General features: G+C 40.5%; 1 protein-coding gene across 2 annotated transcripts in view; it reads right to left on the bottom strand.

Moving 5' to 3' along the window:
- Window positions 1-11,537, bottom strand: part of LOC124213094 (pleckstrin homology domain-containing family G member 4B) — a 192,966-nt gene that overhangs the window by 2,877 nt on the left and 178,552 nt on the right. For both annotated transcript variants that reach the window (XM_046613956.2, XM_069133325.1), the window contains exons 14-22: window positions 2,836-3,286; window positions 2,481-2,736; window positions 1,960-2,035; window positions 1,640-1,813; window positions 1,150-1,530; window positions 893-1,036; window positions 580-793; window positions 355-471; window positions 13-216 (exon numbers count right to left, since the gene is read on the bottom strand). In XM_046613956.2, coding sequence (XP_046469912.1) covers window positions 13-216; window positions 355-471; window positions 580-793; window positions 893-1,036; window positions 1,150-1,530; window positions 1,640-1,813; window positions 1,960-2,035; window positions 2,481-2,736; window positions 2,836-3,286 — 2,017 coding nt within the window. The remainder of the gene's footprint in view (window positions 1-12; window positions 217-354; window positions 472-579; window positions 794-892; window positions 1,037-1,149; window positions 1,531-1,639; window positions 1,814-1,959; window positions 2,036-2,480; window positions 2,737-2,835; window positions 3,287-11,537) is intronic.

The following is an 11,537-nucleotide window of genomic DNA, read 5'->3' as shown; positions in this document are numbered from 1 at the left end:
CAGTCAACTCACCGACGCTGCACTGACTGTTCAATGTGGTGCTTCGGTGATGCGGACGAGGACTTGTGTCCAGCCCTAAATGCAGCGTTGCTGTGGGTCCGCTGCTCCCGCCACTGCTTGATGAAGAGCTAACAGAGATTACGCTGTGTGGCCTTCGACTACAGCGACCAGAATCCTCCGAAACTGAGACTGCTATGGAGTTTCTGAACCTCGGAGCTGTTTGTCGATAAATAAATATTACACTTGCAGTAAAAATATGATTTTTATACAAACGTTGGTAAAAAAATAGTAGTTGTCATTGGTTTTTAGACAAAAATAACGCCAGAAACAAATCGGTGTATACCGTATACATACTTTTGGAAAGCTGAGCAACGCTGATCGAACGATCGTTGATCTGGTCGGCACTTGGCCTGATGTCAAGACACGGTTTGTTGCCAATGCCCATACTCGACATCTCTGCCAGGCGCACTTCTGTAATATCATAATAATATTCAATTAGTGGCAAAGGAAAAAAAGTGAATTGAAAAACCAGTGTGAAATCATGTAATTATACTGTACAAACAGAGTGTATGAGTTTACCTCTGTTTCGGAGCGCCTGTTTCCAGAGAAGATTGCTAAGCTCCTCAGTCCAGGTCTTTTTAATATCTTCGTTGGCACATTGCAAGGTGTAGGTATCCCCGGGTTTTCTCTTGCGGAACCAGATTTCAAATTTAGTCGGCGAATCGGCTATCACAGCTGTCAATCCTATGTCAGTCGTTTTGATGCTATTTTTGTAGATATATATGTCAAGGTTCTGGAATTGGTAAAAATAAAATAATAGATACAATTTGTACAGCATCGAGTTTTCATTTTTTTAAAATAAATATCACTATAACAATGGGCATTTCCGTACCTTTCTATCCGGGAATCTTCTGGCCTTGCTGAACAGTATCAGATCCTCGAAAAGAAACACTTGTCTCAGGCACTTTTTACCCTTTCCTTGCCAAACGAGGAATTCGTTTTGCCTTAGCAACCTCCCCTGCTCCTTGACGTTAACCTGGAGAGAGAGCGAATGAGAAACCGAGATAAAGATTTGGTAACTAAAATGACGAATGCACAATTCATCTATAAATGCGAAGCGACAAAAGTAAATAAAGAAAGAATACTTACGTCACAATCTCGCAGAGAGTCCATAGCAAGGAGATCGTTGCCATGGCGTAGTTGGAATCGTACCATTTGTTCGGCAGCTCTCAGATCCGCTTCCCCCTCGACGAGAGGTTTCGGTTCTTCTTCCTTGTCCTCTTTGTCTTCTTTCTCGTCTTTATTGGCTATCTGATCGGAGAGATCGGTGCCAGCTTTGACGAGCTGCTGCAAAAGCAGAGCGTATTTCCCCATCCGCTGCACCGGTTTCAGCAAGTAGCTCGCCAAGTCCATCTTATCTCCAAGCTCCAACTGTTTTGTTTTGAAAAATGCTGTCCCATACTCGGCCATCAGAGAGTCAGAGTTGGGCTTATTTTTGTTGTAAAGTGCGTAAAGGTAAAACTTTTTCTCCTGTAAAACGAAAGGCCGTAATTAGCTGAAGTTGAGTGGCAATATTCTAGTGACGATACTAACTAATTAAACCAGAATAATCAATGCTAAATTCAATAAGTTAACTTACGTGTCTTATGAAGCACTGTCCAACGAACATTGGACACTGTTCGCACTGTTCTAATTCCCGGAGGAAATGTTGGCTATGAAATTCGTATATTTTTTCAACATTGCCAAATATAACGTTCCTCTGCCCCCGAAGAGCCTGCGGAATGTCTTCCCGCACCAGTTCCGGAATGTAATTCTGTAGTTTCAAAAGAAAATGAAATTTAAGTCCATAAATATTACCAAACGAGTGAGTTATTTTGATCTCGAGGAAAGTCGATTCAAAAACTGCCAATATACCTACAAACTGTCTAGACTACAAGTTTGTTATTCTTGATATATTACCTCTATTATGTACTCAAGTGATTTCACGTAATCTCGTTCAGTCTGTATCATCTCCCTCATTATGAGCAGTATTGTTCTGTAAGCACGGAAACATTTCGTTAGTTATATGATATAGAAACGGAAAATAATTAGTTTTGTGTTTCTTCGATAAAACAAAAATTGATGCAAGGACATGGCAGTAGATTAATAAGTAAACTATATGTAGGTACTTATATTATCAAGCAATAAAATTCAATTGCTCGTATAAAATCCGTAATCCATCCGTTGGTAGAGAAAATTGAAAAAAATAAAATCAAATAATTATTTAACGTTTCTCTGCGTCTTATAAACATACAAAAATTGGATATTTTTCCACGTACAGGTCCCAAGAGAAAAAAAAAAAAAATCTTCTACTTCATAGAAAGCGTCATGGAGATAGAAAATGTCGAAGAGACAATAGCTTCCAGCAATAATCGATGAAGAAATTTACTTTATAAAAACGTTTACACGTAAGATGTTTTAATATTTGCGTCACAACATACTTCTTAGCTTTCATTCCAGGCGCAATACTGGGTGCTCGGTGCAGGTGCGAATTGACGGGTGGTTTTGCAAGGCGTCGAGGCGCCGGTGATCGGGGCGGTGAACGTGGTGGAGAGGAGTCAAGAAGCTGTTCGGCGCTTTCGCGAAGCTCGGCGATGTTGTCGAGGGCAGGACGACCGCCGTTTCCTGATCCCGAACCGACGCCGCCGTCAACGGGACAGGAACAGGAAGCGCTGTCGCTGTCGTCCCAGGAAGTGCCTGATGTAAGTCGAAATAAGAAAATTAATTACAGGATAATTATTATTCGGCGATTAATCGCAGCATTGTTTCCATAAAGAAAAATCCCTGATAACTAACGTTTCGTCAGGCTGTCGTCCCAGGAAGCGGCAGATCCGGTAGCGGCGAAGGATCTTCTCCTGGCAGGACTTCCGGGAGCTGATTGAGACCTCGTCAACTCGAGAGCTTCGGCGCACCTGTTTCTGGCTACGCGACACTGCTCCAGGAGTGATTCGTTGCCGAGTTTTTCAGCGAGGGTAACCATCTCGGCGAAATGTTCCTGGGGAAGCGGCGGCCTCGCCATAAGAAACTGCTGGGCACGACGATCGCCGACCACCCTCGTAGCCTCCAGTGCCCATTCGTAGGCTCGGTCCAGGAGCAGAAAACATCGCGAAGTGTCCTCCAGACGCTCCCTCGTGTCCTCTAGACGCGAACCGAAACCACGTAGATGCTGTTTCAGGGAACGCGCCAACTCCCGGAGACCGCTCGTGTTCGCCGCCTCCGCGAGGTCGCTACCCTTGTCCAGGTGTTTCTGAAAAGAGAGTAAAATAAGGGAGAATTAAACGAAGGTTAGCGACAATCGACAGATGGGATTCACGTTTGAAAACCATTTGGCATTGTCGCAGCTGAAACCTATTTTCGCCTTTTTCACATTTCAGAGATCCGAAAACACGAGGTGTCGAAAAAACGTCATCTACGACACGCGATGCGATTCAAGAGGGGAGGAGGTGACATCTGCTTTCAGAGGTTTTTAGGGACATTGAGGTTTCGCCCTGATGCGCAGAGGTATTAGCGAGGAAATTAGGAGGAAGCGGTGAATGTCGGATTAATAAAAAAAAGCCGACAACACCGAGGATCGATAATGATGCGGGATGTTTCGAATTTGTAAGGGTTCTTTTGATACTGCGGGTACACCCTCGATGGCGATGGAACCTAAGGGGGTACACAAGCGTTCATTGGCCGATTAATCATCGATCATCTTCGCGGTCGGGGAGCTTTTGTGATATCACATGGAAAGAAAGAACACATGATGAACCAAAAGGGGATGTAACCGAACAATAGACGAGCCAGGATGCCTCCATCAACTGTAACGAGCATCGGCTGCTCATCTTCGTACATATAAATTGTACTCGATCAACGATAACTTCTGTTAGGATTAAACGTTGATCGAGCGACTATTTGGTACAATTTTGTGATAGGTATTTTGTCAGTGTCTCAGTCGTCTAGCGTAGCTACTTGAAAATGCGAAAGTTTTTTTTTTTTTTTTTTAACATATATAGGCAAACTCGGTGAATAAAGACGAATAAGAAACCGCAAATTACCTTGAAGACGATCATGCATAGATCCTTAGCGGATTTACGCGAATGTAATAATATATGTACGTACATACACAGACATATCGTGATAATCGCGATATCTGATTGACGGTGAGCGTGCTGTATGAGAGGCTGAATAACGCGAAGCTGAACGGTGCAAAAGTGAAGAAGTTAATTTCCCTCGTCACCGGAAATATCCAGAGGCCGTACAAATCGACGCGTTATACACGCGGGGTTTGATTTCTCCCGGTTCTTCGGCTTATTGTTAGAGGACGTAGTCCGGAAAATTTGTTTTTGACATACCGAGAGAAATTTTTTAGTTTCAGTCACTCTAAGCACAGTCCTTAACCGTATAATAATTTTTTACCATGACCGAAAATTAGAGTTCCGGAAAGATACGAAGTGAAAACGAGTTTTTGCAGCACTAACCAAAAAATGCGGTATTATCGAATACAACTTTTTTGTTTTTCATTTTCAACAATGTTTAAACCGCTATCGTAACCAAAGAAATTTTGCTAAAAATTTTTTAAAGCTACCGTAGCAATAAATCAAATACTTGTCACAATCGGTGAACACATTTCAATGGCATAAACTGTGCGAGCCGCAAACTTCGTAGTACAAGTTACAGCCGTGTGAGCTCAGGGAACCGGAAAATCTGTTCATTGTCAGCGATACGCTTGGACGGAGGGACGAGCACGCGTCTTGTTCACCTTAATCGCAAACCTCGGTTGAAACATGCTTAGAAATTCGCAATTTTCCCCTCTTGCGAAAGTCGGAGGACGCTAGGTACACATACCTAGTTGGAATTCAAATCACGCATCGAATAATTACAAAGGGAATCGCTTAGCGTTTCCAGGAGCTTTTTCCCACCCCTTATCCTCCTTTATTGTACAAGGGTAGAAAAATCCGACCGGCCCAGTTTCCAGTCGCGTGTCCTTTGCAAGCTCGTAAATATTACGGTCAACCACAATGAGCCTGGTAACGATGTTTGATTAGGGGAATTTTATTCGGTCATAAATATAGAGAAGAGCACCGAGAAGAATCGAAAGTATCAAAATAAATTAAACATTGTATTTTTAGGAGGGGGGGGGGGGGGGAGGATGAAACTTGCGGGTCTTGTTTGCACTCTGCGAGAAAACCGCATGTTGCGGTTTGGGCATGAAATATGGGCCGCCCTTTCGGCACGAGGGAAAACTTTCGGGCTGAACGATCCCAGTCCCCCTTTTCTCTGTCTCTTGGGGGGGATATTTTATTTTTGGGGCTCCATAAATCCCAATTTCCACGCCATCGTGCGCGTAGATAGTGTATCTATATGCAAGTCGACGGATGAACGAATGCATTGTGAAAATGCCCAAGTGCGGGGCGTGAAAGGCACTTAACCATATGATACAAACAAGCTGGGGTAGTTATTGAATTTGGTAAATTTAATACACGTGCCGGCGTACATGTAAGCTGAAGCTGGCTTACGAGGGCTACGATATATAAACAAAGGGGACGCCGGCAATTGTTTGTCGAAATTCTTTCTTGTTTATATGGAATTTGTTTCTTACGGAAAAATTAAGACCGATAAAGCTATGATTAAAATTCGCCAAGTCTCTTGACGAAAGTTCGAGAAATTGCGATTTAACCGCACTATACAATTTACTAGAAATTAGCATGTTCATTGGACTAATATGCGTTCGACGTTCACTTGTTAACGTGTGTACACACATAAAAACGAGCCACGATATCTGAGTCAAGGTCTGATTACATTGAGGCATGTTTAATTGAAACAGACATATTGTTATTATATACCAGAGAGTATATTGCAATGAAATTAGAAGCGAGGAAAAGAAAAATCTGCTGTATTATATTTATAGGTACATACACATTGTGCAAATTCATTTTCAAACGTACACGATCGTTCAGAATCTGAACAACTTTCCATACGCGTATAGGTATGTATAATATACTTTGCTAAGATTGATGAATGTATGCCTGTAGCAAAAGTAAAAGATTGTACACCTGTGCCGAAAGGAAGAAAAGAAACGATGTTAACGGAAAAAAAAAGGCGAAAGGAATGAGGACGAATTTTACAGCACGTCATGCGATGTGTTGCGCGACTCCAACAGCAATTTCAATTTTTTATTTGAAATGTGAACCAGTTTGCTTACAATAATCGTGTTTCCATCATTTCATTTCGGAAGGTTTTGCACGATTATTTTCGTGTCTGTACGTGACGTGTGGGATTTAGAAGCGATTACTTTTCCTTTATTGGTTATCGTTAAAAAAAGCAAAATTAACGGTTTCGTCTAATTCTCACGTTCATTATACAAGAACAAATGTTTCGTTACGTGGGCGAATTAAAATCACGTATACAAATCGGCGTGTAAAATAATTATCATTTATACAATATGCATAAATGAATTTATACTTCGGTGATTAATCAACAATTTATAGTATAATTGGAAAGAACATGTAAAGATAGACAAAGGTTAATGGATTCAAGACTGATCGGATCCTTCAGAGTATCTAGATAATCTAATCGTCAAGTAAAGAAGTAAAGTATTCACCATGTACGAATTATTCAAAATTTATAAAAATTTAAAAAAAGTTGCCAACTAATTCTCGCTAAAAGCACGAAGTTTATGTCGGGCTGAATCATGTCAGAAAACATATTCCGCAGCGTCCTTCTACCTCTATCTATAATTCGAGCGTGCATCTGCAGTGAGCAAAGTTCGCTACGGGAGAAAGCTATAATAACGAGTAGGAGATGAAATGGTTTTGCAAAAATGCACAAAGGTTACCGACTGACGTTTACGAAAGACATAACGAAGTCGACGAAATCGGTTGCTCATCGTCGCAGAAATTGACAGAAAATGAGTACTCGTAGGTGCACTGCCGGTTGTTCGTTTGTAAGAAATCATTGTAATCCAGTCAAAATAGGTCTGAATTAAAAATATTCGGGATATGACTACATTTTTGTGTACAGGGGTTTTCGTGTCTCTGCAGGAATTCAAATCTGAAGTTATTTTTGAGCTGCAAAATCGACGTTTCGAGAATACAGCAAAATTTGACGTTTTTCATGGTTTTCTGAAAAACTGGCATCGATAGATGAAAAACGACTTGACCATCGTGTAGAGCGGAAAATTCTACATCGAATTATGTCCTCGTATGTCGAAAATTGAGTCGGATTAACAAGTTGAGAGAAAAGAAATTATGTCACTAAAATTCCCCAGATACCGTCGATAAGTAGAATTTCTTTCTTATCAATTTGTTAATCCGACGTCGTTTCCGACATATGAGGACACAATTCGATGTAGAATTTTCCGCTATACACGATGATCAAGTCATTTTTCACCTATCGATAGCAGTTTTTGAAGAAAACGTAGAAAACGTTAAATTTTGCTGTTTTCTCGAAACATGCGACTATGCGGTTCAAAAATGATTTCATATTTGAATTCACGAGGTTCGGTAAAGCCTGTAGACAAAAATGCAGTCATATCCCGAATACTTTTAATTCACACCTATTTTGACCGGACTATTCGAGACGAAGGACTCGATAATTCGAAGACACAATGTTCTCATGTTCGAATAAAGATGAAGAGGAAACAAGGTCCGTTTAGTGAGCGTCGATTACGCTCAAAAAGCAAGTGTGAGGACGGTTACGACTCGTTAAGGTAATTACAATTGACCTTAAAATTGCGATTCCTGTCGCAACAATCATCGAAAGGCAACGCCGAATGGGATATTATCCAAAGTATGGGTTGCTGACCGACAGGAATGCCGGTAAGGAAAGTTGCGTGGACACACTGCCGATCTCTGTAATATCCTCTATGATGCAGGAATTATTGGTGCCACTGAACCGTAATCTCGCGTTTCTTTTCAAGTGTTCGTATATTCAGCCAAACGAGTAGCAAGGAAGCTTTGTGAAAGAGTCATTAGTTCTCTGTCCTTTTCCCTCGTCGGACGCTCGACGTATACCGTACAAAATTTCACTCGGACAAAGAATTTCGGGTCAGGATGATCGCGTGTGAAATGAAACTTCCAAAGTCTCCGGGGAAACTAAGAGAGCATCGAAACTCATTCCTCGTGATTGATGTTTCGCGTTGTATCGGAGAACTTGGATTTTCGTTCGACGGACGGTCATTTTTAGATCTTCTAAATTTCGGATCGAGTCGCTAATTACCGACTTTCCACTAATTTTGTCGCAATGTAAATGCAGCAAGTTCCTTCCTTCGGATAAAAGAGCAAGAAGATGTGAATGATGATGATGATGATGACGATGACGACGAAGAAGCAAACAGCTGTGACTTTCACTCGCGGTAAATCTCGCGAATCCTGACGGCGATTTTCCGACTGAAATAAATCCATGCGAGGCAGCGATTGCGACATAAGACGTGTCCGCATTCAACTCTCGTTAACTTTCCGCCTGGACGTTGACCACCTTGTCAATCAGGGATTTTCTCCTCCTGCAGGTGCCGATCGAGAAGCAAAACGATTCTATGTCATCATTTTCTCACGATATTTTTTGCCCCAAGATACAATCGCTTTAGGATTTTGTCGTGCAAGTACCTAGCACAGCTAGGAACGAATAGAGATCAACGTTTCACGCTTCGCGGCAATTACAATTGGAATTTGTCGCTAATCGCAAGATCGAACCTCGAGAGAGAAAAATGTGTTATTCAATCATCGTCGGAATATTGGAGCGAATCTCCAGCTGATTTGTGTCATGCATACAGTGAGAACAATTTCATTTGTTACGGTAACTATAAAAATTGAGTAAAACAGGTATCGTTGAAAAAAACTGTTTGTATTGCTATATTTTTCGATTGTGGTAAAAAATGAAAATAGTTAAGAACTGAGCCGGAAACCGGAACTAAAAATTTCTCACAGTGTATATTCAATAAAATCATATGATTTATAAATTAAATGTAACAATTTTTTTCTCAATTTCATATACTTCGATACAATATTTTCTTCTTATAATTTTTAAATTTTATTTTAAAAAAGTTGAATAATTTTTTTAGCGAACCTAATTGAATCGCGTTTTATTATCCGGGACCGTCGTGCTGCAGTAGACGAGTCACTGTATATGATTGAATAATCAGCTGGAATACTGCAGGTAGGCAAGGTAAGGTTATACACGACAATCTTGTACGGGGGGAAACTTTAACGGGAGAGAAAGATCTCGGCTCAGGTGGATGGATATATAGAAGGTAAAGAGAAAGGTTGCCGCAACCTAGGAAATATTTTCTATGGGAAAAGCTATAAGTCGATTTGTAAAAAAATTTCAAGAGAACGAGAAGAAAATACATATATAGACATAATAAACGAATTCGGATTAAAATCGATCGCACAGTCATACCTGCTGTTACCAAATACAGAGAATCAAGACCAATTAGCACAGAGATATTATAACGGTGGTAAAGATCGATTGGGATTTTTTTGTTTTTTATCAATGCAAGTAGTTTATCGCATTGCATCGAATCTGCCGATTCGAGTCGCGTGTAAAAGATACCTGACTCACATTTTATATTTTATTTTACGATTTTGCGAAATTTCCCACACACAGATACAAATATTTGTTGAAAAAGGACAGTATCTCCTATTCGTTCGACGAAGAAGAAAAAATTAACAAATGTAATTTTAAGAAAATTGTTTCTCCAAAAATAGATACTTTTCATTAATTTATTTACCAGATAGTCGCATATCGTTTGCAAATTATTAGAATGTATTTAAAAATGACAAAATAGAAGATACCGGAAGCGTAAGAAAAAGCTTATACACATCGATGCTTCGTTTTTAATCGTTTTTCAACTGTTTGAAAATCTAGTTGTTTCATTTCGATTTCACTCTACGATAACTGCGATTTTCTAAAAATTCCTTAGGACACTTATTATCATAGATTAAAATTAATAAAAACTGTCGAGTTTCGTACGTATTGATTAGCTATTGATAAAAAAAAAAAAAAAAAAGAACACGTAAAATAACCGATCGAATAAAATGATTTTCACGACAAAAACGCGCGTTCATTCGATCATAGTCGGAGAACAGCTGACCCTTTGAAAATGCGACGATTCATCGGGTATATAATAATAATAATAACAGCAGCTGTACGCCGACATTGTATACACGTACCTAGGTGTGTATTTAATCCCTGTATTACAAGCTGTACGAAATTGATGAAATATTTCCGCTGCACGAGTAGAAAGTATACAATGGACCCAAGTGACAGGCACTTCACGCACGGGGCATTAAGTAATAGAAATCGAGAAGTGTGTGCACACAGTTACGAAGGCCCGTAACAACGTTTAAGGTCCAGGTGTCGGAATAATGGATAAAATCGCATTCGAGTTCGCCGTTGACCCAAGGCTTGTAATTTCGCCGTTTGTAATGTGAGATTCTGCAAGGGAGGCTGACCCACCATGGAGCGGGGTTGAAGTTCCAAAGGTGCCGGATTTAGAATATATTCACGGAGAAAATTCAAGTAAAGAAATCAAACTACGAGGAAACGTCGGAGTTGCGAACGGTCCGAAACGAAAGCGAAAAGTTACGAAGTGGCAAGATTCCGAAAGGGCGAACACTGAGAAAAATTTCATTTCTCACAGTGACTAGAAAAATTGAGTAAAACAGGTATCGTTGAAAAAGACTGTTTGAAGATTTTTACGTTCGGAATCCTGATCATTCTGATTTTTTACACCCTCTCGTCGAGTAAACCAGGCGAGTGTGTGAACATATTTTGTTATAATTTACGGAACTTTCCTCCATCGAAACTTTAATTTTCGTAACTTTGCTGTATCGTAACTTGAATTATCAGAATCATAAATTTCGGAACTTTGTCGTTTCCTCAAATTTTTCGTTTCTTCACTTCAAGTTTCACCACCAAATAAATCGTAATCAGGCGCTTTTGGAACTTCAACCCTGTCCCCCCCCCCAGCACGAGTAGAGTTACATGAAAATCCATAGCACCCAATCATTGCAATTATTGCACAAAGGTTAATTGGCGGGGAGGGTCAGACGTTATTTGCCCCTGCCTTCGACGACGACGACAATAATAATAATAATTACTGCATCCGATCGGGAGAACTTTGCGATTCGCACGTGCAGAGTGCAGTGAGTGCACGGGATGAAGTTTCGTCTGAATGTTCTGCGACCGATCGAGATCACAAGGACTGGAAACCGGCGTTTCCTCGCTCCCTCTACTTGTCCAATTACCCGACGACTGCATCGAGAGTGATGCACTTTTGCGCTGCACCGACGACGATTGAATAAATGCTCCTAGTGGGTATTATACACAATAAGGTACGAGCCGCGTGTATCGGCACAATAGATTTGCTCGAGAGGAACAGATGTCTTTCAATCGTGTAACCGGGAGGGAATAAACGACGAAAATTGTACTCGTGTGCCGATTGTTTATTAAAAAAAAAAAAAAAAAAAAAAAAAAACGTACACACACACACACACGCACGCACATAGTCGGTATTT

The sequence above is a fragment of the Neodiprion pinetum genome, chromosome 2, assembly GCF_021155775.2.
Source record: "Neodiprion pinetum isolate iyNeoPine1 chromosome 2, iyNeoPine1.2, whole genome shotgun sequence".
In the NCBI taxonomy this organism is placed as follows: Eukaryota; Metazoa; Arthropoda; class Insecta; order Hymenoptera; family Diprionidae; genus Neodiprion; species Neodiprion pinetum.
Note: the sequence above shows the minus strand (reverse complement) of the source record. Positions and strands in the feature narration are given on the sequence as shown.